This window comes from Glycine max, chromosome 20 (assembly GCF_000004515.6).
Source record: "Glycine max cultivar Williams 82 chromosome 20, Glycine_max_v4.0, whole genome shotgun sequence".
Taxonomy (NCBI): Eukaryota; Viridiplantae; Streptophyta; class Magnoliopsida; order Fabales; family Fabaceae; genus Glycine; species Glycine max.
The window spans coordinates 4,188,430-4,215,685 of NC_038256.2; the positions used below are offsets into that span (position 1 = coordinate 4,188,430).

Sequence of the window (27,256 nt, forward strand, 5' to 3'; positions counted from 1 at the left end):
GATCGGAATCTGATAATTGGAGCAAAAGCTTATAATATGATAGGTGGAGTCAAGAATCATGAGATGATTCCGTTCAACATGACATTTTCAGCGCGAATTTTGAGTTTACATGTTTTGAAGCAACTGCAACAATTTCCAACTATGGAGTTGAAGGATGGGTGGTTGATCCGAATGATCACCTCATTGAATTCGAACATACATTGTTGTAAAAAGGTGCCTTTGCGTTGTTAATATGAAGAGATCCATGTTGAAATAAATCCAACCGCTACCTCTGAAGTCAATTGATTCTTGGATTGATCTAAGGAAAAAATTACGTGATACCTTCGTTGCTAGTCAAGCAAGACCAAAAACCGAGATTGATCTAAAGAAAATCAGACATGGAGACCAAGAGCCTTTAAGAGAGTACATAAACTGGTTCAATCAGGAGGCTAGGGCAGCATGGAATTTACAGCTAGGAGTGGTTCTTATGTTAGCTAAGGACGGAGCGAGAGAGGGATCACCTTTCTTCACTTTGATGGCTAAAACACCCAACAACAAACTAATGAAGAATTTGTAAGAAGGGTTGAAAAATAGGAGTGAGCAAAAACATTGATTTGGATTGAATCGGATTGTAATGAAACTTAAATTGAATTGGTTATTTTTTGAATTAGTTCATTGGAAAAGGCATGAACTGTATTTATAAAATTAATTTGATTAACTGAATTGTTTTCATAAAACTAGATTGACTAACCAAACTAATCTTCACTTAAATATTTTTTTTATTTGTAAAATTGTTTGAAAATCAGTTCAAAATTACTCCAACTCTTAAAATCAGTCTAAAATTAGTTTAAAATTAGTTTTGTGTAAAGTCAATTTTTTAAAACTAGTTCTATTTTGAACTTGTTTCTAAACCAATTTGATTATTTGGATATAAAATCGAACTGATTAAAACAATTTAAAACTAATTTAGTTTGATTTTTTTATTGAACTAGTCTTTGAACACCCTTAAAGTACATCAATTATGTGAGTACATACTTTAGAGAATGGGAGGATAAAATAAGGTTAAATTATAATTTTGATCAACTTATTTTTAAATCATGACATTTAGTCTTTCTATTTTTCAAAATAAATAATTTTGTTCCTCCTATTATTTGATCATCTAAAGTTATCTCTGAGTTTGATATGATATATTCATGATAAGGTGAAGTTTATATAGATAATTGACATTAGGCTTATATGAAAAAAAAATATATCTTAATAGAAATTAAACGTATGATATTTTGTTTATAGATAAAGGAATACATAACTAAGAAATTTGTTTTATTTAGTTAATATTATTTTCTGTATTATTAGTCAAGAATTATAAAAAATTTATAATCAAAATTTATAAATTAAAAAAATATTTAATACATAAAACTTTCAAATTTTATTTTATATTATTTTATATGTTTTATTTTAAATAATTTACATTTTTTAATTTATAATTAAATTTCATAAATATGTGAATTATTTATGTAAACTTTTTTGTAAATTTATTTTAATATCCAAATTATTTTTATTGTAATTATTTACGCAACAAACCAATACTGGTAAGTTTGGTAAAAAAAATATAACTTATTTTTTTAAAAAAAAGACTCATGTTAAATTTTATTTATAAAATTATTTAAAATTATGATGACTCTTCATTTCACGTGTTCAAACTTTGATATTTCGCACTGTCCAACAGAATAAGCCAACAGGAAGTTAACAACTACCTTATATAGTTCAAAGTTTCACACTGTCCATCTTCCATTACTCACCGTCAACAAATCTTATTTTGCATCCTTATATCACAGTCTGAGTGCTTGTCAACGTCAACCATTATTGGTTTTATTAGAAGACTCCTTTATTTTATTTTTTTAACATGGTGGGGGTGTTGTCCAATCACTCAGACGATTATTTTTTTTATTTTTTTAAAAATAAACTAACGTAACGTACAAAATGACGTGTAGACATTATTTTTCAATAATGTCTTCTTGAGAGTGAGAGAAAGCTTTCCAACGAAAGACCTAATCAAAAAGTAGTCTTCTATTCTTTTTCCACAAACCCCTTCTTTCCAGAAAATCAAAACAAATTCTTTGTTTTGTGTCACTATTTTTCTAACTTTCTGTTTTGGTCCCTAAAGGTCAGGGTAACGTGGTGTCTATTGTCTACCCTTTGTCTTTTCTATATTCTAATTTTCAAATTACTTAAACATACGACGCTAAATTGTCTTCCAGGCCTAACTACCGCACCAACTATCAAACCACAGTAATATGAACCTTCGTTTTGTCAAAAAATGAAAAAAGTTTCTAATTGTATTACCCTTTAGGACTATATATATCTCTCATTTCATTCTCTTTCACTATCCATAATTATTTTCCCTTTTCACCACCTCTCTTCATTTTATCAAAATAGTTTCTAATTGCATGCATTACCCTTTAGGCCTATACATATCTTTGGTGCAACCAACATATTTAAAGGCCACAAAAAATGAAGTTTGGGAAAGAATACACCTCCCAAATGGTGCCAGAATGGCAAGAAGCATACATGGATTACAATCTTCTGAAAACCCTTTTGAAAGAAATCCAACGCTTCAAACTTAGGAACAAGCCTTCTCCCACCCCAAGTGGTCTAAGGAGAAAGCTAACACTATACAGAGCCTTCAGTGGCCTCACACAACAAAGACACTACCAACAACTTACTCCCTCAGAACAAGACATAGAGAGCCAACCCATTATGGTGCACTCAGTGAACAACCATGATGGTTCTGAGAAGTACGAAACTACGTTCCGTATGACTTCAGAAGAAGGTGGAGAATACGAGTTGGTGTATTTCAAGAGGCTCGATGATGAGTTCAACAAAGTGGGCAAGTTTTATAGATCAAAAGTGGAGGAAGTGTTGAAGGAAGCTGCAATCCTCAACAAGCAAATGGATGCTTTGATAGCTTTCAGGATCAAAGTTGAGAACCCAACTGGGTCCTTTGATCGATCTGTTGAGATGACTCGTCTTGCTTCTGATGTTGCTTCTTCATCTGCTGTGTTGGCAGCTTCCACACCCAGAGGAGCCAAATTGAACAGTAAACCTTTCTTCAACTTGCTTACGAAATGAAATTTTCATTAATTAGTCATTAGTTAATTTGTAAATATTTTCTCATATCATAATTTTTTATAAATTAACTAACAGAGAATTTATTTTAACTTATGAAAAAACTTATCTTATTTTTTTTTATCTTAGAACTGTTTTTAAATAAGTTTATCCAAACATACCCTTGCCATTAACTTAATCCATGCTTAGTCTTCTGTGGGGCGGTTCAATAAATTTTGTTTAATAGGACAAGGAAATAATATATTATCTTTCTACAAAAGAAAAATTAAGACATAATCAATAATGTTTTTTATCTCTTATTATAAGATTCTATTTCATCTTTCTCTTGTACATTAATTATTTTTTTAAAAAAAATATCCTTATTTATTTTGATCTATAATTAAATGTTACTATGAATTGTCACTTTATCCCTCCTATGAATATGAACGAATATAAATATGCAATCCATTAATGCTAGGACAAATTTTAAAAAAATTATTAATAAATTTAATGTTAATTTTTAAATATTTTTTTAATAAACATAATCTAACTAGTCAATTATGTCTTATAAATATGGATATATTTTTTTAAATACATAATTTATGATGAAAAGAATCCAAATTACTTATATCAGTTTTTAAAAATTACAATTGATCAATTAAAGTGTGTTTGTATCACTGACTTAAAGTATGTATTTAGTATTATAAGAGACAAACGATAAAATTAGAAGGATAAAATAATAAATTATTATTAATTTATTCTCTCATTTATCTCCTAATTATAACTTCTCACATTCATCTAAAAAAATATTCTATGGGACACCACTTGTTTTTGTTAGGCAAGTGTTTTTTTTTATCAAAATATATAAGTAAAAAAAATTGTGAGAACAATTACTCCCATAGTGTTTAACCTGTATTTGCCCCTGGTCAATGGTCAAGTGTTGGCAAACTTCTCCACCAAAAAAATTAAACTTTTTCATTGAGCTAAAATTATTTTAAATTTTTAAAAGATACTAAAGTGAGAATTTTTTTTTAGATTATGTAAGTTAAATTTTAACTTATAAAAATATAAATTAATTTTTCTTTTTATCTTATTCTCTGATAAATATTCATGAAAAATTTATCCAAACAAAACACCAAAATTAATAGCTTGAGATTATGAAATAATTAGTTCATATTTGTTTATTAGATGCTTTATAACTAACTTTTTTATTATAATTTAATTAGAAATCGTGTTAGTGTAATTATTACAAAAATTAATAATTTTAATAAGTTAATTTTGATCAACGTAATATAAAACATGTTTACACTATTGATCGATTAAAAATATCATAAATATGAATTTTAAAAATAATATAAAAATTAAGAATTTCATTATATGTAATTAGTAATTAAACGAGAGTACAAAAACCATTTAATGTATGAATTCATTGTAATTAAATTCATTGAGCTCAATTACGTGTGAAAAGAGTGAATGTGAAGTCTAATAAAAATAAAAGAGTGAATGTGAAGTCTAATAAATTCATTGGTCAAAGCTTTATGTTGTTGCGATTTTATTAAAATACGCTGCTGTTACGTGTTAATGCGGTTGGTTCGCTCATTCGCTTAACTTTGTAGAAAGTAGAAACAGTAATTACCAGCCAGATTGTTGAAGATGTTGTTTAAATCATACATCGATATCAATGATTGTAATTTTTTTGATAGATTAAAATATTTAATATATGAGTAAATAGTTTACTTAATTTATTTGAAGAAAACTTTATAGTCAAAGTGATTTTAAATATTTCATTAAAAGTTTTGTATCTAATATGCAAAATATATCAATCTAAATATTTTTAAATCTTGTGAAGAATAATCAGGGCTCTCGTAATTAACATATAATAATAATAATGCTTGGTTTGATTTTATTTCTTTGTAATAACGTTTAAAAGTATTTTTAAACTTTATAAGCATTAATTCAATAATAAAAATACATTGCATATATTTTTAATATTCGTTAAATATATTTTATATGACTTTAATTCTTTATGCCAAAATTCATACGTCATATTTTTTGTAATTTTCCTTTTCCTTTCTTATTACTATTACTTTATATTTATATTTTTTTTTATCTTTCTTCTTTTAATCTTTAACTTCCTTCTCAAGATACATACACTCTTTAAGAGTGATTTTTTCTTTTATTTTCTATATCACACTTTAATTTCCATATTAATAAGAATTATTTTTTATACACTATAGAGTTTTTTTTACATTATTATTTAATTAAAAATCATATATATTATATATGAGTTTTATGGTAAATATATTATAAAATTAATGATCTTATCATATATAAATTAAATGAGAATATAAATTTAAAACTTTTACACGGACAACATATTCTAATTATATTTAATTCATAATTTGTTCATGATATCGTATTTTGATTGAATCTTTCTTCCTTTTTTATATTTTAAGTTTTATCATATTCCTTTTCATATGTATTCCTTGTTTTGCCGTTACTTACAATGTAATTACTTTTAAACTTTTATCCTCATAAACTTGGCGCATTACTTAATTAAGAGTATTTTTCAATATATATAAGCAGTTACTTTAGAAAAAATTTAATATTCTTCCTCCTCTTTTGCTTTCTTTTCTTTGTCTATTAATTATTAAAATAGTTTCATTTTTCTGCAAGACTCCGTATCATTTCATCAACATTTGTTAATGTCTCCTAATTTCGTTGAACTTGATCTTTTTATTATTTAATTATTAGTAATGAGCCTGAAATATTTTTTTTTTTGCTGAAATGAAAGCCATTAGTTTATTTGACTTTCTTCATCAATTTAATATCATATAATATTCTTACTTTTCACAAAGGCATTCATTTAGCTAGCCTTACTTTTGACAACGGTACTCAAGCTATTTTCAAATTTAACCTAACTTTTATTTTACTGGTTAACTTAACTTTTATTCTTCATACATATAAATATCATTTGAAAATTCAAGTAAAATTAGGCTATCAATAAAATCGTTATTGAAGGACATAATTATTTTATATAGCTTTTATCTTTTAGTACCTATCTATTCTTGTTAAATAAATTATATAAGTGTAAATTAACTAGTAATTAATATACATAAAATTGATCTTATATATTTTTCTTATAATTAAGATCTAAAAAATATTCTCTTTTATTTCTTATATAAAAAATCATAGGTAGTATTTGAAAAGATAATTACCTATCATAATACTCTTTCGTTCTATTATAATTATCGTCCGGTACCAAAAAAAATCAATAAATAAATGAATAAAAAAGAATAATAATTAATCTTATCCTCATTATTTTTTTTTTTGCATTTTTTATCCATTATGAATATTATATGAAATATATATAAGTAGAAAAAATAATTAATATTACATCGTCACCGAGTTAAAATGATAATAATTTTGTAACTTTTTTTCTTGATGATCATTATGGGATGGGACGAAGGAGGGAATATTATTTGACTTGAGCATTGTTACTTTTTAAGATACACATGTCTATGCTAAAAAAACCCTATATTTAGAGTGCATTGAATGTAAGAAAAGTGTACGAGTTAAATTGCATTATGCTTCTTTACAGGAAAGGTTTCCATGGTCATGGAGGTGATTGAGGAAAGTAGCACTCATCATGAACAATCAGATGATGATGGTTCTAATGATGATCAAGAAGAACAAGTAAAACAAACTGTGAAACCAAAAGTTGAGGTACAGAAGCTAAAGAATATCACTGGTACTAGACCAACTCCTTTGGAAGTACTTGATCGTGTGCAATTCAACCACACCCATGAAACTCCACGTTCAACTATAAAAGGTGTTCTCAATTTCCCTGGCCATGCAGAATTAAATTTCAGCAGAAAAAATTTGAACAAAGTTGAGGAACAACTTAAAAGGTCATTCATTGAATTCTACCGCAAGCTTAGGCTTCTTAAAAGTTATAGGTAATGTAATGTAATTAAGAAGCCTATGTATTTTGTTACCTTGTATTTCTCATGTGATTATCTGACCATTTTCATGAAATTAACAGTTTTCTAAATACCTTGGCATTTTCAAAGATAATGAAGAAATATGATAAGGTGGAAATTCAATTACCCTTCATTTCATTTTACTCATTTAAAGTTTTTTGTCTCTGCTATCACTTGATATAGTAAGTACTTCTTGATGCAGATCACGTCAAGAGATGCAGCTAAAGCTTATATGAAAATGGTGGATAACTCCCACCTTGGAAGCTCTGATGAGGTGAGAGTGCTAAAATGAAGGCCTGGTATTGAGATTCATCAATTATTCTTAGGAGTTTCATTTCTATTCACCATCAATGTAAAATTTTTTGTATTATCAATCAATAAAAAATCATATTAGATAATTATCAGAAAAATCAATAAACTTATTATATATGACATAATAGTTTAAGATTGATAACAATGTAAAAGTCAATAAATACTATGAGTTTTCAGTGTTTTTAGTCACAACTTGGCACTTCCCATGGCAGGTCACAAAGCTCATGGATAGGGTGGAAAAAACATTCACTAAGCACTTCTACAACTCAAATCGTAATAAAGCCATGAGCATCTTAAGACCAAAAGCAAAAAGAGAAAGACATAGAGTTACATTTTCCACGGGTAAGCACCAAGATATTCATGTATATATAGTTTTAAATCTTATTTTGTGGTGAAAAAGAAGACAAATTTTGATTCTCATTTCTTCATTCTGTTGACATTGTCAACATATTCTCAGGGTTCTTAGCAGGATGCACAGCAGCTCTAATCTTAGCCCTTATTCTAATCGTTCGTACCCGTCACATATTGCAAACGCCTGGGAGTACTAAGTACATGGATACCTTGTTCCCACTTAACAGGTAATTTTCCAAAGTCCATCGCTCATCCTAATTAACAAGAATTCATTTCTCAAATTAGTTGCTTTTGGTACGAGACTCTAAATCAGTATGCACTGTCAGTGTAATTTACACTATCAACAAATTTAAAATCATGTTTAATATAACTTTAAAGGTTGTTATTATAAAAGTCAATAAGCTGACCCTAGATGTTAGTTTGTGATTGAATGACAATATAAACTATTGTAACTAAAACTATGTTCAGAATAACAGGTAGAAAGAGTAGGTATGGATTATCCAAACATGTACCTAGTAACCATGTTCAACTTTCTTTTTTGCAGTCTGTATGGATTTGTAGTTCTACACTTGCTGATGTATGCTGCAAATATATACTATTGGAGGCGATACAGAGTGAATCACTCATTCATATTTGGTTTTAAGCAAGGCATTGAGTTAGGCTACAATCAAGTCCTTCTCCTAGGTTTTGGTCTAGCAGTGTTGGCACTCGGCGGCGTGCTTGTAAACCTAGACATGCAGATAGATCCACAGACAAAAGATTACCAAACATTTACTGAACTTATTCCGCTCATCTTGCTTCTTGTAAGTAGTTTATGTTGGAAATATTTTGCCACTAAATATTTTAACTACTGGAGTATGAAGTACATTATGAATTCATTCATTATTATTCTGCAGGTTGTGATTGCTATCTTATTGTGCCCTATAAACATCTTTTATCGCTCAAGCAGGGTTTTCTTCCTCATATGCTTGTTTCACTGCATATGTGCCCCTCTTTACAAGGTAAAGAAAAGTCCCTACAAACACATTGTTTTTGGATTTTCCCAATTTCATAGCATAGTCTAACACTTGTTATTTTCCGTGTATTTCAGGTCACACTCCCGGATTTCTTCTTGGCAGATCAATTTACTAGCCAGGTTTGTTACCAAATTAAAACAATAATAATCCTTGGATTATCATTCCCTTTTATGCTCTTTGCCAATATATAACATTGTGATACTATTGTGTACTCAGGTGCAAGCCTTGAGAGATTTAGAGTTCTACATTTGCTACTACGGCTGGGGGGATTTCAAACATAGAGAAAACACTTGCAACAAAAGCAGTGTATTCATAACTTTTTCATTCATAATTGCTGTTATTCCTTATTGGTCTCGTTTCCTCCAGGTGACTAAACTTGTTCCATTTTTATCAACAAAGTAATGTAATATCCTCTTAGACCAATCAAATTATTAAACACAAATGATTAATATGTTCAAATTAAAATTAAATTGTTCAAATATTATTTAAATTTGATATTTAATGAAACAATTTTTTATTAGATTTTATTTATCTTTCAGATGAATTCTGGATTAGTAAGGGTCCAAGATTAATATTTAGACACAAATATTATTTTATACTTCATTATATAATTATTTAAGAGGAACATTAGACTGCTATATCTGTATTTATGCTTCCTAGTGCTGAACTCAAAATGTTATTACAAAAATTTCATGTTTTAAATAAAATTTTGTTTAATATTTTGCAGTGTCTTAGGCGCCTGTTCGAAGAGAAAGATCCCATGCAAGGATATAACGGATTGAAATATTTCCTCACAATTATTGCTGTTTGCCTAAGGACAGCCTATAGTCTTAACAAATCAACGGCATGGAATGTGCTGGCGTGGATTTTCTCGATATTTGCAGCAGTTGCATCTACATATTGGGACCTTGTAATTGATTGGGGGCTTTTGCAAAAGGAATCCAAGAACCGCTGGTTGAGAGATAAACTTGCAGTTCCTCATAAAAGTGTTTATTTCATAGCCATGGTATGTGAGAGGGAACAATTGTGCTTGAAATTTTCTAACATGTTTTACAATTATGATTGATATCTTGTTTATCTATGTTTCTAAAATTGGAAAAAAAAGTGTTGACAAATTGAAACAATGCAGGTCCTTAATGTGTTGTTGAGATTTGCCTGGTTGCAGACTGTCTTGAATTTCAAGTTTAGCTTCTTGCATAAACAAGCCTTGACTACCATTGTTGCATGTCTAGAGATCATTCGTCGTGGCATATGGAACTTCTTTAGGTAAACATGAAATTAAAGATTTGATTTTGTTCTTATAGTTATAACAATTTTACCTTTTTGTCTTTAGTTTAAAATATCTCATTTTAATTTATACAATTGCAATTTTTTTTAACTCTTTTGGTCCTTATACTGTCTAAAATAACCTAATGTTGTTACATCAGATCCTTTAATACCGCAACAATAATTTAGTAAAATCACAATACTGATGTGTCTAAAATAGCTAAACGTCGTTACATCAGATCCTTTAACTTATGTATTGCAAATTAGTATTCCATGTATCATTTGTAGAAACAAGGATAATTTCCAAAATTTAATTGCTACATTTGTAACTTTCAGAGTTGAGAATGAGCACTTGACTAATGTTGGCAAGTACCGTGCATTCAAGTCAGTGCCTCTACCCTTCAATTACGAAGAAGACGAAGATAAAGAGGAGTGATACGATACTAGCTAAGCTCGAACATAAATTTTGTACATGAAGTGAATCAAACTTTTAATCGTGCTCTTGAGTATTTGGTTGGATGATCGTATGATTTGCGAATGTATTTGCATAATATCTTCAAATATTTATACACTAATGCAGAAATTGAGTTCGAGGAATATTTTTAATTGGGTGCATATATAAGGTAACTAATTATTAAAATTTGTATTGAATTAATATCATTACATATCATATGTCTCCTGCATTTTCAGTAAAAAAATGTCTCCTGCATTTAAAATAGAATATTGATACCAATTAACATTTTATATTAAAAAGGGAAATTATGGCATAAATCACGTGAGATAATTGGATATTATAATCTTTTCTGAATATCTACTTACCTACATCAAATTAGTTTTCAAAATATACTTTGTACATGTACATTATAAGATAAAAGATTTAGAAATTATTTTAAAAATATTTGAAAACAGAATCTCTAAGTCTAATAACAAAATAGTTCACTTACAACAAAATCACATGATAATAAAATAAATTAAAATAACAAATATTTTATTAAAAAAAATCAACTCAGCCAAATGTGTCGCAATTAAACATAATAATTATTTTAGAATATGCATTGAGTAACGGGTATTTTTAATTTTTAATAATAAGTGGTAATTAATGTTATAATTTGTAACAGTAACTAATAGTTTTCAATTACTTTTAATATGAGCAGTAAAAAAATACATTTAATATGCAGTTATATATTAAAAATTAATTTGTAATTAGTATACTCAATTTATTAATATGCTATAATTATTAATATATTAATTTATATTTAATAATAAAAATTATTAAATACTATGCTTGATTTACCAAATAAAAATTTACTAAATATGATTTTTGATAGAGCTGGTGCTATTTGGAAACTAATTCAATAATGAATTTGGGGATAATATGAGAATGCATTAGGTAATCATCATGTGAAAATCAAAGGTGAAAATATGACAAACATGAGGCTTAGATCGAAGGGAAATTTGGAGATATTTTAATTCTATATAGTTTCAAGAAGTTCACGTAGTATACTTTTTGGAAAGAAATAAGCTGACATGGCAAATAAACATACATCAACGGGGCAACGCATTGTTTAATGTCTATAATTTATATATTATAAATTGAAATAGATTAGCAAAAGAAATGGCAAAACTTTACTAACAATTATTTTAAAGTTATATTCAGTTCAACTTGTTTTAAGTTTTTTAATTGATTTAACAGTTTATTTAATTGTTCAGTAAATAAATTTTTTTAATAACTTTTATTATTTTTTGAAATGATAAAAATATTTACATCAAATTTTTAAATTTTAATTTTTTATCTTCTATATTATTTTGGTCCAATATATAACAAATAAAAGAATAACATTTTTTTTTATCTTAATTATAAGAAATATAAGTTACTTTATTATTAAATTTTCTTTTTAGCACTAGTTATTATAAGGTCTATTAATGATTTCACTCATACATCTAGGTGAAAGTGAGTATATTTATTGAGGTATCATAAAAATAAGAGACTCTTGTTAAAAAATTCTCTTTTAAAAATAATTACCACTCAAATTATTTTAATATCATGGGTAGTGTTGAAATAAAATAAAATTTTATGATAAATTAATTAATCTAATTATTTTTATTATTATTAATAAGTTAGATAATTATTTATTATATTTAGGATAAAAGTTAGTATATTTTTTTAATTTCCTAATTATCATTTTTTAAATAAATAATTTTATTATTTTTCTGATATTTTATACTTTTCAAATATTTTAACTACTAACTTTATCAAATATTATAATTTAGTAAGTTAACTTTTTAGCTTTAACTACTAATTTTCAACTATGACCTTTTAATTAGTTTCTTCAAACATAATCTACATATTTGACATTTTTATTACCGGTTATGGACAGCTGTTAAACATTTTTTTTTCTACAGACCTATTAAACATTTTTAAACTATGCTATATTTAGTAATTTAAATTTAAAATGCTAACATAGATCTTTCATTCGGTCAAAAAAAAAAAAAATAGATCTTTCATAAGCTTTAAAAAATATTTGTTGTTTTGGCAGTGAAAATTCAGGCGCGGTTTAACCTACCTCGCACTTGGAATTTTACTTTTTCTGCCTGCAGCGTGAGCGAGGAGAAAAAGAATTTTTACTTTTCACAGTCATGTCAAGAACGCCTACTTTGATATTTGATTCTAGAAAGCACAAGAAAACAAAGACTTAAGACTTTGTTGATCTTTATTCTTATTAATAATTTATAATAGTGTTTTCAAATTATTATTATTATTTTTAAAATACTAGTTTAAAAATATATATATATAAAAAAGAGAAAAAAAGTTATATAATTATTATTAATAATTATTTTATTATTTTTATACATTTTTAAAAAATGTATAAACAATAATCTGTTATATAATTTTATAATCTTCATTAAATTTAACTAATAAAAAAGGAAAAAAGTTATATATAATTTTTTATAAATTCATATGCATTAAACTTATCGAGTATGATAATTTTATTAATTTTTTAAATAATTATCTTAAAATAATTAAACCTATGATTTGATTTATAATTACATAACAATATAAAATTGTTTATACATTATCATTATATATACATTAAACTCATAAAAAAATGTATTCAAAAGAATCTATTTATAATATGATACTAACCTTAATAATAATAATAATAATAATAATAATAATAATGTTATTGTTATAATTAGCAACATAATTTGACATACTCCTTCAAACAAATTTCATCTAATTGGTTAAAATATATTACTATAAATAAAAGAGACACTCATCTAATATGATGAAAGATATTTTCAACAATAGTAACAAAGGAATCAAGTAACTAAATTGGGGTTAAACATTGTTTTTAATTACATGATGACATTGTCAGATGTCTAGTAACTACTACAGGTCTTCTTTTACTCTCACAGGGAAATGAACCATTGTTTTGCATTGCATGTCGCGTTGTGCAAAAGACTAATTAATCAAAGACTAAATCATCAACAACAGTCTTTTCCTTCTGTTTTCAGATACTACTCCTTTTTCCCTTAAAATCAAAACTACGTACTACTAATAATTAACTGTCTTAATTTCTACGTTAAATATTTAACGTAAAGAGAAGCGCTGAAAGAGTCTATCTCAAAAAGCATTCACACGTACGTACACAAGTCCATATATATATAAATAACAGCATCTATATATAGCAACCCTCTTCCTCTATTGATTATATCAAAGGAGTTTCTATAGTTTCTGCTCTAATTCATTATTACCCTTTCTAGTCTCTACATTACATCTTTGGTGCAACCAACATAATTAAAGGCCACGAAAAATGAAGTTTGGGAAAGAATACACATCCCAAATGGTGCCAGAATGGCAAGAAGCATACATGGATTACAATTTTCTAAAATCCCTTTTGAAAGAAATCCAACGCTTCAAGCTTAGGAACAAGCCTTCTCTCACCCCAAGTGGCCTAAGAAGAAAGCTAACACTATATAGAGCCTTCAGTGGCCTCACACAAACACACTACACTGTTTCTCACAGTCCCTCTCATCAGGAGCAAGATATTGAGAGCCAACCCATCATAGTGAACCGTGACGGCTCTGAAAATAAGTACGAAACTACGTTCCTTATGACCTCAGAAGAAGGTGGAGAATACGAGTTGGTGTACTTCAAGAGGCTCGATGATGAATTCAACAAAGTGGACAAGTTTTACAAGTCAAAAGTGGAGGAAGTGATGAAGGAAGCTGCAATGCTCAACAAGCAAATGGATGCTTTGATAGCTTTCAGGATCAAGGTTGAGAAGCCAAGTTTGTTGTTATTTGATCATTCTGTGGAGATGACTCGTCTTGCTTCTGATGTTGCTTCTTCATCTGCAGTGTTGGCAGTTTCCACACCCAAAGGGGCCAAATTGAACAGTAATTTACTTTTCACCTTCACCTCATTTAGATTCTTGATAATATGATTTAATTAAGATTAAAATGTTTTTTTTTGTCCTGTTAATGTAACGTTCTTTTTTTCTTCTTACAATTTTTTTATATTTTAATTCTCGTAAAATATGATTATTTTATTTTTTTAAAGTGTTTTAAATGATAACTCTTTCCATTGTTTAAAGCTTTCTCTTAGTTGGTAACATTTTTTATCTCTGCAATTTAGTATTGTTTTCATTTTTTTCCTATAAAAAAATTATTTTTGTCCTTGTAAAATGTGTTTATTTTTTTTCTACTTAAAGTATTTTAAATAGTGCTTTTAACAGTAAAAAAAATACTTTGAATAATAAAAAAAGTTCTATCTAAAACACTTTAAAGACAAAAAATAAAAATCAAATTTTGTAAACACTAAAATGAAAAAAAAAAATTATAGGAACGAAAATGAAAAAAAATATTAAATTACATAAATTAAAAATATATTTAAGTCAAACAAAAATAAAGTGTAAATATAGAGGTGTATTTAATTTATGAAAAATAAAATAGAAATAGAAATGAGAAAGCAACATCATCTATTATTGGAGATTTTAAAACATCCCCCTCCACCAACCCTAAATGATATCTTGTTATATTTTTCCGGGGTTTTGAACTCCCGTAAAACCAAACAGCATAGTCAAATACGTAGGTTGCAAGAAACATTCAACCACTATCTTTGATTCTTATCAGAAGATCGATCCTAATAAAATTGTGGTTTGATCTTTTTTATGGTCTAACCTAAAATGTTTATTATATTAATTATTTTTTATAAAATATTTTTTTATTAAATTCAGTTTTAGAATGATGTGATATTTTATTAACATACTTAATTATTAGGCTATAAAAAAGTTAAATTCTGAAAAAAAAATATAAATGAGGGAAAGAAAAATAAAATTAAAAAAGTTAACGTTATTACTAAAAGAAGATTAAATTATAATTCCCAAAAAAGAAAACTAAATTATTATAATTTTATCAATTTAATTTTTTTTACTTCCTAAAATTTAAAATAAATTCGTTTTCTCCCCAAATTGAAAAAGAAAATTAACATTTTTGTTCTTACATTTAAAAAAAAAAAAATCTTAAAGGCAAACGATGTTGTTACAAAAGTAATGAACAGTGGTAACGTGACCCCTCAGCATTCGTCACGAGTACACTTTCGAGCCTCACATGACTTCTTCCATTGATGATGTCTACCATACTGATCTTAGACTTTTTGTAGGATTTTTTTTTTCTTTCATCAACATTTATTAAAATCTTATAATTATCAGCCGTCAGCACAAGAATTTTATTTTCTTGAAGATGAATTCCTTTAGCTTATTTAACTTTCTCCATCAATTGAACCATTTAACTAAGGTTTTCGTTTGGGATGGTTTTTAATTATTAGTTTTCTGTTTTAAAATGTTATTTTAAAACAAAAATATGTTTGAAAAAAATGAAACTAAGTTGGTTTTTTCTTCTCTTCAAAACACTGTGTATCCCATTTTAAAAATAATAAAATAGGTTTGTGGGTTTTTGTTCTTGGTTTTACTTTAATCCTCTAGCATTTTTCCTTCAAGCTACTCCCTCTCACTTCGTTGGTTGGTTGCAATCTTTAATTGTCACTAGTCACAGTCATTGATCGTAATTAATGATTGCAGTCATCATTTTTTGTCACGGTCACCAATAATGGTCGTGGTCACTATTCATCAGTAACCATCATAGGTCGTGGCTGCATTTGCAGGTTGTCAATCGCGGCCACAATCATTAGTCACTGGTAACGATCATGGTCATCATTGGCCATCATCGGTTGCAAACGTCATTCCCCGATCACAGTTGTTGATTGTCATTAACGGTGTTGGTCGGTCACTGGCTACAGTAGTCGATCATCAATAACATTTGCAGTCATTGATGGTTGCTAATGGTCACGATCGATGATCATGGATCGTCAGTCTATTAGATTGACCTTTTTTGAGATTACAAAATTTTAATGTTAAAGATACATGGGAGAAATTTAGGAATGATTTTGAAAATTGATTATGAAGCTTCTTTTCTATTTTGCATCAACTTTCGAAATCAAAGTTGAAATTAAACTGAATTTGATTTTCAAATATTTTAAAATTGAAAACAAAAAATAGAAAACTAGCACAAACGGGTCTAAGTTTTCACAATGGTATTCATAATAACCTATTTTCAAATTTAGCATAACTTATATTCTTTTTATTTTTTTGACCAAACATAACTTGTATTCTTAAGGCTTAATTGCACTTTTTACCTTCAATATTTTTTATTTTTGGTGAATTTTACCCTCACCAAATTAATTTGACGTATTTTACTCTAACTTTTAATAAATTTGTGAATTTTACCCTCTATTAATTTACTCTTAATATAATTGTACTTTTTACTTCCAACTTTTTATTTTTGGATACATCAAACTTTTTTATTTTTTTTAGCAAATTTTATTTCTTATTTTTTATTTTTTGACAAATTTTACCCCAACTTTTATGCTTATTAATGGATATAAAATAGGAAATAAAATTCATAAATTTCTTAAAAGTTAAAGATAAAATATGTCAAATTAATTTGTTGGAGTAAAATTCACTAATAAAATGGGATAAAAGTGTAATTAAACCCATTCTTAAATACATCTACAAGTGTACAAGTTTAATTGCCTTACGTTTCTTATACAGGAAATGTTTCCATGGCCATGGAAATGATCGAAGAGAGCAACAGTCATAATGAACAATCAGATAATCAAGAACATGTAAAACCAAAAGTTGAGGCAGAGAAGCCAAAGAATACCAGGGTGACTAGACCAGCCCCTTTGGAAATACTTGATCGAGTGCATTTCAACCACAACTATGAAACTCCACGTTCAACTATAAAAGGTGTTCTCAATTTCCATAGCAATACAGAACTAGTTAATTTCAGCAGAAAAAATCTGAACAAAGTTGAGGAACAACTTAAAAGGACATTCATTGAATTCTACCGCAAGCTTAGGCTTCTAAAAAGCTATAGGTAATGTAATATAAGAAACCAATGTATTTTGTAACCTTATGTTTATCATGTGATTATCTGACCATTTTCATGAAATTAACAGCTTTCTAAATATCTTGGCTTTTTCAAAGATAATGAAGAAATATGATAAGGTGGAAATTCAATTACCCTTCACTTCATTTTACCCATTAAAATTTTTGAAAATACAATCTTATTGTCTTCGCTATCACTCATATAGTAACTTCATAATGCAGATCACATCAAGAGATGGAGCAAAAGCTTATATGGAAATGGTGGACAACTCCTACCTTGGAAGCTCTGATGTGGTGAGAGTGCTAATTAAAAGAAGGCCTAACATTGAGATTCATTATTTTTAGGTTTAAATATACATTTTTGTTCTTGCACTTTAACACCTTCTCATTTTTGTCCCTATAATTTTTTTTTAAATCCTTCTAAAATATAATTGTTTTATTTTCATTCTTAAAGTGTTTTAGATAACAGTTTTTATACCGTTTAAAGCATTCAAAAAAGTGTTATTTAAAATATTTTAAGAACAAAAAATAAAATAAACACATTTAACAAAGATTAAAATGAAAAAAATTACAAGAATGAAAATAAAAAAATGTTAAATTACAGGGATTAAAATTGCATTTGAAACTTATTTTTATAAGTTTATTATCAGTATAAAAAGTATAAAAGTTTTTTATAGTCAACCAATTAGATGTGAAGGTAATTAAGCATTATTTTTAAAATAATAATTATAAAAATTAATAAATTTAGAAAATATAATAATTTATAATTGAATAATAATATAAATTTTTTTAACACTTGTCAATGCTTAAATAGACTCGAGTTTCTCAATGTTTATAGTCACAACTAACTTGACACTTCCCATGGCAGGTGACAAAACTTATGGATAGGGTTGAAAAAACATTCACTAAGCACTTTTACAACTCGAATCGTAATAAAGCCATGCGTATCTTAAGACCAAAAACAAAGAGAGAAAGACATAGAGTTACATTTTCAATGGGTAAGCACCATCATATTCATATTGACTCTAATTTAGGGGCTAAAGAGGACAAATTTTTATTCACATTTCTTCTTTCTCCCGACACTGTGGACACATTCTCAGGTTTCTTCGCCGGATGCACAACAGCTCTAGTGTTAGCCCTTATTCTAATCATTCGTACTCGTAACATATTCGACAACTCAGAAACTACCAAGTACATGGAAACCTTGTTCCCACTGCACAGGTAACTTTTCCAAATTACATAGCTTATCCCAATCAATCGACAAGATTTTTTTTTCATTATTTGTTGTCCAACATCAAAATTAACATATAGGAGATAATTAATCTACCTAGGGATAAAAATGTTATGGTAAAAGGTAATTTTTCCAAAGTCCATAACTCATCCTAATTAACAAGAGTCTATTCCATTTCATATATTATTTGTTTTTTTTGGTACAAGAGCACCTACCATGGTAACCAAAGAGTTTAATTAGTATGGACTATCACCATAAAAGTTTTATACTGTGAATCAATTAAAAATTATGTTTATAATAATTTTTATGTAGTTATTATCATAAACAACAAAGTTAATATACATAATAATTTGTGATTAAATTACAATGTAAAAACACATCAGACTGTTAATATATATTGATTAAACTCTTGTAACCAAAACCATGTTTGGATTATCGTGGCACTCCTTCCGAAAATTAGTTGAAAATAAAAGATACCAAGAGTACTCAAAGGTACATTCAGAATGATTATCCAAACATGTACCTATAACCAAGTTAAACTTTCTTTTTTTGCAGTCTGTATGGATTCATAGTTCTACACTTGTTGATGTATGCTGCAAATGTATACTTCTGGAGGCAATATAGAGTGAATCACTCATTCATATTTGGTTTTAAGAGAGGCACTGGCTTGGGATACAATGAAGTCCTTCTTCTCGGTTTTGGCCTAGCAGTTTTCGCACTCGGCAGTGTGCTTGCAAACCTAGACATGCAGATAGATCCAGAGACAAAAGATTACAAAACATTGACAGAACTTATTCCACTCATTTTGCTTCTTGTAAGGAATTCATGTTTGAAAGATTTTTCCATAAAATATTTTAGACAAAATTGTATTTTTAGTGCTTATGCTAGGTCCTTGTATTTTTATATTGATGAATTTGATCCTCAAACTTAAAAAAAAAAACAAAAATGTAGATTTAGTCCTTCCTTTCTAATAAACCATCATGTTTGTTTTTTAATGTTTAACCAAAAGTATAGAAACCAAAAATATATTTTTCTCCATTTTTAAGTGCTGAAGTACATAATGAGTACATTCATTATTACACTGCAGGTTGTGATTGCTATTTTATTGTGCCCCTTAAACATCATATATCGGTCAAGCAGGGTTTTCTTCCTCATATGCTTGTTTCACTGCATATGTGCTCCTCTTTACAAGGTAAAGAAAAATCCTTGGAAATACAAGGTCTTTGCATTTTTCTGGTTTTCTGGGGTAATCTAACACTTATCATTTTCCATGTATCTCAGGTCACATTCCCGGATTTCTTCTTGGCAGATCAATTTACTAGTCAGGTTTGTTACAGATTAAAACAAGACTTAAATATGTTTAAGATTCATGATATATATACCTGATTTTTGTTTAGTCCCTAATAAATTTTATTATTATTCTAAATTTCTAAGATATTAAAAATTTTATTTTGAATCTTGTCAATTAAGTGATGATATGACATTATATCAATGACTCTTTCAATATATATCATTTGTTAACATGATGTCACATCATCACTAAACTGATGACAGGAATCTGAAACAAAATTTTTAATCTATCAAGGACTCAGACAATTATTAAGAACTCAAAACAAAAATTTAATATATATCAAGAAACCTAAAAGTTATTTAAGCCTTAAAACAATTATCCATGCATTATCATTCCTTTATAACATTGTGATCCTGTTATGTACCCAGGTGCAAGCCTTGAGAAGTTTTGAGTTCTACATTTGTTACTACTGCGGGGGGGATTTCAAACAAAGAGAAAACACTTGCAACTCTAACAGTGTATTCATAACTTTTTCATTCATCGTTGCTGTTATTCCCTACTGGTGTCGTTTCCTCCAGGTGACTATACTTGTTAATTCTTCCCAACTTTTAGAACTGTGTTTGTTGGAGGTAAAAACAGAAATGAACAGAATAGAAAACACCCTTTTGTCTAATTTTCTTCCAAGTGTGTAATGAGTAATGTAATACCCTGTTAAACAGTTAAATCAAAGTATAAAGTAGAAATTTTCTTCATTTTATTACAGATTGAAATAAAATCAAGTTTTTAATAAAATTTTCTTCAACATGTTGCAGTGTCTTAGGCGTCTGTTCGAAGAGAAAGATCCAATGCAAGGATATAACGGATTGAAATATTTCCTCACAATTATTGCTGTTTGCCTAAGGACAGCCTATAGTCTTAACAATTCAATGGTGTGGATGGTGCTGGCAATGATTTTCTCAATATTTGCAGCAGTTGCTTCTACATATTGGGACCTTGTAATTGACTGGGGCCTTTTGCAAGGGCATTCCAAGAATCGTTGGTTGAGAGACAAACTTGCAATCCCTCATAAAAGTGTATATTTTATAGCAATGGTATGTATTTAGCTAACAACACAAGGGAAAGAGGAAACAATTGTGACTAACAATAGTTGACACAAGTGATAGTGACTTATGTCTCTTAATCAAATAATTCAGAGTATGAATCATAGTTGATCCTTAGATATAAAATAAATCATGTTCGGAGGGAGAATAGGCACCTTAGGTGCACTTAAGGTCCCTGACGAAAACTAGGTACCCACTTAAAATTTTCTAACATGCTTTACAATTATGATTGATATCTTGTTTCTCTGTGCTTTTTAAATTGGAAAAGTGTTGACGAATCGAAACCTTGCAGGTCCTTAATGTCTTGCTGAGATTTGCCTGGTTGCAGACAGTTTTGAATTTTAAGTTTACCTTCTTTCACAAACAAGCCGTGAGTAGCATCGTTGCGTGTCTAGAGATCATTCGTCGTGGCATATGGAACTTCTTGAGGTAAACATGTAATTAATCAATATTTCAATAAAAAAATCATAATACTACAGTGGCAAATGCAATTACAGTAGCAAAAACAATGATGCAGTTTGTAAAAACAAACCTAATTTCCAAAGTTTATTTGATTTATCTAATAATATTTCTGGCTTTCAGAGTGGAGAATGAGCACTTGACTAATGTTGGCAAGTTCCGTGCATTCAAGTCCGTGCCTCTCCCTTTCAATTACGATGAAGATGAAGATAAAGATGATTGACGTGATACTAGGCTTGATCTAACAACATAGCTAGAACATGGATTTATAGTTTGATTTCCTCTTTACTTTTTTTTTAGTACACTTTGTTTATTCTTTTCTTCTTTCTTTCATATGTTGAGAATTCAAGAGTAAATAACTTCTTTAATTTTTATCTTAACAAGTGCATTTCATTAGAGCCTGAAAAGTGAAAATAAAGGCAGTGTGAGATGATATTGCAGCCGTGCATGTTTTGTTTTCATGGGTAATGCATGTTTTGCTAATGTTCGTACAAATGAGGAAATGTATTGCAACAATTAAATAGTTGCAAGTCTTAAAAAACACGGGTAAAATAATGTTGAATCAAATGTTTAAAATGAATTGCATATGAGAAGGAAAAGAGACACTACTAAAAAAATATATTTTATGACACTAGAACAACGATGGTTTTATCAAAATCGTCGTTGTTCCATGACCGGTGGTATTTTCATGAATAAATGAACATATTAACTACGGTTTTAGGTAAAACCGTCATAAAGACATTCAATACAACACAACAACAGTTTTCACCAAAAACCATTGTAGATTGGACAACTTTTAATGTCAGTGACTACATTTTTGCTTTGTCGTATGCTTTGTCTTTCTTACTAACAATGTGAGAAATGGAGGTAAGTGCACACCACAATCAAAGAACAATCTCCACTCGAAGCAAAGCAAATTAGAGATCCAAACTCAGTTCTCCAACTCTCTGATCTCAACTTCCCTCCAGCTTCACAAGGCATGGCCAACGACGATTGCTGCGCCAAACAACTCATCGACGACAACGATGAGTTCAACATTGCGGGCCTCGACAACTTCAACAGAACCATCAATCTCGCCTCTTGCGGCCTCTTGTATGTTATTGTTATCCTCCACTATCCATCAGAACCGAAACCGATGAGATGCACAGATCTTTTGTTCGGTACAAAACCCTAATCAGCGTTGCTTCCAATCGCATTTTCTCTTCAAGACCAACATCATTGAAGCAACAAGAAGCTTCCCACTCCTTCGACAGCAACAATGGGAACACCTCATTCAGGTCACTAATTCGATTCCAAAAAGCTAATAGCTTTCCCATCAGACCCTCTTATGGCCAAAGAAATCTTTGACTTAGCCTCTCGCCAACCACTTCCACCATGCTTAGTCCACCTACCTCATCCTCCTTGTCAAATTGGGTCGCTCCAAACATTTCACTTTCCTCGATTGTCTCCTCTGTCGCCTCAAATCCGATTCTCATCCCCATCAATCCCACCCTCTTCACTTACCTAATCAAAGCCTACGTTGAAGCCGATTTGCCCGACAAAGCCCTCGAAACCTTCTACCCCATTCTCCACTTTAATTGCAAGCCTATCCACAAACACCTTAACCGCATTCTTGAGGTTCTTGTCTCCCACCACAACTAAATTCGCTAAGCCTTTGTGTGTGAGCTGCTTCATGATGTTCATGTTACCTATTAGGGGTAGGCCTTTTGGGCATGGTGGATACAACGCCGTTTTTCTATGGATCCGGGATGCTATGCAAAGCAACGATAATATCAATGGGATTGTGAACAAGAGAGTTTCGTGGAAACATTCCAGTGCGGTTTTTAGTTCCAGGAGTAAATTCATGGTGGGTTTTTTATTTTTTATTTTTTGGTTCTCTATATTCCATACACTACTAAAAAAACTTTTTTTTACGACGCACATTCTAAGGTGATTCCCAGGAACCGTCTTAGAATGTACGTCGGTGGCATTTTTGTAATTAAAGGCAATATAACTACGGTTGTCTATGACACCTGTCTTTGTACGTAGGGCGTGATGACATTTTCGTAATTTAAAGAGTTCATTCTATGACGAGTGTCATTAGAAAACCGTCTTTGTTATTTTATAAAAAATAAAAAAGGTTTTTTAATTTGTTTTTTTTTAATATGTTGTTTGTCTCTTTCATAGCGTACGTGTTCTGCACGAAGCGAAGCACTTGAACCTCGAAGCTGACATCTGTCGTGCCCTAGCCTGCCCTGCCATGGTTGCCTGTGCCGCATCAACATTGTTCTGTGGCGTGCGCGTCCCGTCATGCCCTAGCCTGCCCCGCTGTCGAAGGTATGCATGCTGTTTTTAATTTTTGGCTTTACCCTTGTACCTAGGTTGATGGAGGCACAGGTTTCTTACTATTACTATTGGTTGTTTGCTGTAAGTAGTGAAGTTGGTTAATGTATTTTTGTATGGCATGTTTACATTAGTTCCCATAGGTAGTGGTTCACAAAGAAAATGTTCCAATGCTGGAACTAAGTTGCCATGTTTACATTAGTTCCTGTACCTAGTTGTTCAGAAAACAAATGTTGCAATGCTCAGAAATAGGTCGAAACAGACTCAGATCATACTAGAAAAACTAAAGGGTATCATCAATGAACATCATTCCCTGAGGCCTCAGATATCGTAACTACATCACCTAGAATCAACCCTCTTGTGTAGGTGGCTGGTGAGTTTGCACGTTGTCTGAGGACTTCAAGATCCATCTCTGTTGGCTTAATCTAATAATGGATGCCCTGCAGGTCGCTGTTGCACATACCAAATATTAGTCACATCCCAAATCAAAACATTAGAAGTGGTTCTACCTTCAAAAAATAAACCATCAAAACAAGAAACCTCTGATGCCAACCAGTGACTTGACACATTCCATTTATACTAAGTTTATCCTTTCTTCCAAATCATAATAAACAAAGAGAAACTTAAATACTTGACAGCTTTACGAAGATCTAGATTCCATCCAGTGACTTGAAGAAAGGAAATTCATTTCAAATTATGTAATTCCAATAACTAGAGTCTGCAGAAAACATTTCAATTATTGAAAGTTATTATTCTCTCTATAGTTTTGTAGGAAAATTTATGATTGGTAAAAATGTAGGTAAGTAATGATGTAATGTTAGAGAATCAAAAGACCAAAACACACTCACAACTAGAATGGCATCATCAATGGAGCAACTACAACCTAGGTAACAAACATAAATTGTTTGGCTCACATCAATTATATTTATATATTAAGGCATTGTCTGTTTTAAAATTAGAAAATCAATTCTTGCACTTTTCAATGAAAATGCAGATGTACTTTATATTTAATAATTAATTTATATATATAATGATAACAAATTTAATTTAATCAGCATATATAAATTGAACTGAATCAGTTTAGGTAAAAAAATATAAAACTCATATCATATAGGATTGCATCTTAATTGAATTGGATTATATTCTATTCCAATAGTTACTAACAGGTTCAAAATGCCATTGAGAATGAAAGCAATATTTTGAATACGTAAAACAATTCCAGAATCCCCTAGAGGCATGCATCTCTACAGGATCATATTTGGAATCATCATCTATATTCCTATTGGTACAATCCACTGTTTCATTAGTTGCACAAGTTTCACCAGCTGCATACTCATTATAGGCTTCCAGATCATTATTGTGGCAGTCAGCCATAGAAGTCTCATCATGACATACAGGGGATTCAACAACAGAGTCCTCGTCTTCCTCTCGAGTTGCAATATCATTGCCCTGACTCCCTTGCCATTCATCATGCAAGTGTGATTCAACTCATGCAAGTGTGATTCATCTTATATTTTTATACTAACCACTTCCCCAACATTGCACATAAATTCTAGTGTATGTTGATGATATTTTAATTACAGGAAATTCTCCTGATCTGATTCAACAGTATATAACCAAACTAAGCTCCATATTTGCACTTAAATAATGGGATACTTTGGACTGCTTCTTGGGTATGGAAGTCATGTATCTCAAAAATGATTCTATTTTTCTATCTTAAGGAAGATATATTAGAGACATTTTCGGACAAAGCTAATATGTCCTCAGCTAAAGGTACCTTCACCCCTATGCCTAAAGCCTACAAAGTGCAAAGTCTAACAATTTAGACCTGATTTTGTCCAAAACCCTCACCTCTATAGGTCCATCGTTGGTGAAATTAGCTATAGTGTGAACAAAATATGTCAATTTCTCTCTGGACTACTAGGTCATTGGAAAATGGTCAAACGTATTCTGCAGTGTATCTGCTAGGGACCCTTCACCATGGGCTACTATTGCACTTGTTTCAAGTCCCAGACTCCCACTCAGCTGGCCATTTTTAGTTTTTATGATGCAGATTGCGCTTCCGAGTTCCGACCTAAGATGATCGTCGTTCCACATATTTGTGTTCTACATTTATTTTGGCCTAAACATGGTTTCTAGGTGGACAAACAAACAGCCTTTGTTCTTGTTCAAACGTAGAGGCTGAAAATTGAAATCTGACCAACACTACATTAGATCTTCTGCATGAACTTCGCCTTTCTATTACAACCCCCCTGGTTTGTTTACCGTGACAATCTTAGCATAGTGTCCTTGACTCGTATCCTGTCATTGAGATCCAAGCAAATGGAGTTGAATTTCCTTTTTGTCATAGAAAGTGTGCTCAAGAAAGTTCTGTGCCTTGGTCAGATTGTGTGCATTCTTACCAAAGCTTTGGAAAGTACTCGATTTCGTGAATTGTACACCAAACTTAGTGATGTTGATCCTTTTTCTTTAGCTCAAGTCCCCCTTGAGAATTTTCAACTCTTGATATGATAGTTGCTATATTAGTTATCTAAAAACTGTCAATTACTATGTTATGTCAGCTCAGATTCAATTAGTATATGATCTTTGCTATAAACATACATAACTATATCATAGTATAATGAAAATGAGTAACAAATTATCTTACTCAATAGTAATTTTCTCTTATTTTCTAAGTTTCTATTTCACTCTTGAATCAAATTATATCAAGCCTAGCTAGAAAAGAAATTCTTAAATTGACTTTATTCTTTTTAAAGATCTTAATATACATGTACTCTCACTCAAATGAATATTTCAATTTTTTCCTTTACGCGTGAATGAGGACAACATTGAAGTATATTAAGTCCATAGCTTAATCTTCATTGTTGAAAGCTGTCTACTTAGCTTGGAAACATAGGTGAAATACCATTGTCGTCCAGGCATGGCTATTAAGTCCCTGGGTGATTACTAGCATGTTGTGGAGTACTTACAAAAACAGGAGACTCTATGGGTCTATTTCCCATATCTTTGGTTTTGTGAAGAAGAAAGGTCCCAGATAAAATTGTGACAAAGCCACAAACCTCGGTAGCAATTTGAGATGCATCTTGTGTGTCCCATTCCTGTAGCAGATAAATAAAGCAGAAAAATAGATAATGACTTGCAATCCATTTGCAAACTTTCTGCCACTTGTTCTCCCATGTTAGTGAAACCTAATTTAGTGAATTTGTTAGGCCCAAATAATTTTGTGACCTTTTCTCTTTCTTTAGCGATATGTTGTCTGACTCATGTCATGGATCTGTGGTCTTCACAAAACTTGTTGTTCTCCCCTTTCCAACTTCAAACAAATACTAATATTAGGCTAAGAGTGTCGTGCACACTACTAAAAACAGGATTTTCCACGACCCAGTTTTT

At 29.8% G+C, this 27,256-nt stretch overlaps 2 protein-coding genes across 2 annotated transcripts; both read left to right on the forward strand.

Annotated features, from left to right (window-relative positions):
- Positions 1–2,260: 2,260 nt before the first annotated feature.
- Positions 2,261–10,611, forward strand: PHO1-H10 (PHO1 family protein). Its single transcript, XM_003556730.5, has 13 exons — positions 2,261–3,076; positions 6,686–7,043; positions 7,130–7,178; positions 7,270–7,341; positions 7,592–7,721; positions 7,837–7,957; positions 8,275–8,533; positions 8,627–8,731; positions 8,821–8,865; positions 8,963–9,112; positions 9,474–9,752; positions 9,876–10,012; positions 10,349–10,611. Exons 1-13 carry the CDS (start codon positions 2,491–2,493, stop codon positions 10,446–10,448), a joined length of 2,391 nt encoding a protein of 796 aa, XP_003556778.1. The 5' UTR covers positions 2,261–2,490; the 3' UTR covers positions 10,449–10,611.
- Positions 10,612–13,707: 3,096 nt separating this feature from the next.
- Positions 13,708–21,951, forward strand: PHO1-H11 (PHO1 family protein). The gene is made up of 13 exons (XM_003556731.4): positions 13,708–14,413; positions 17,125–17,452; positions 17,535–17,583; positions 17,686–17,757; positions 18,332–18,461; positions 18,564–18,684; positions 19,250–19,508; positions 19,782–19,886; positions 19,976–20,020; positions 20,414–20,563; positions 20,798–21,076; positions 21,378–21,514; positions 21,668–21,951. The coding sequence occupies exons 1-13, from the start codon at positions 13,828–13,830 to the stop codon at positions 21,765–21,767; spliced, it is 2,361 nt and encodes a 786-aa protein (XP_003556779.1). The 5' UTR covers positions 13,708–13,827; the 3' UTR covers positions 21,768–21,951.
- The last annotated feature ends 5,305 nt before the right edge of the window (positions 21,952–27,256 follow it).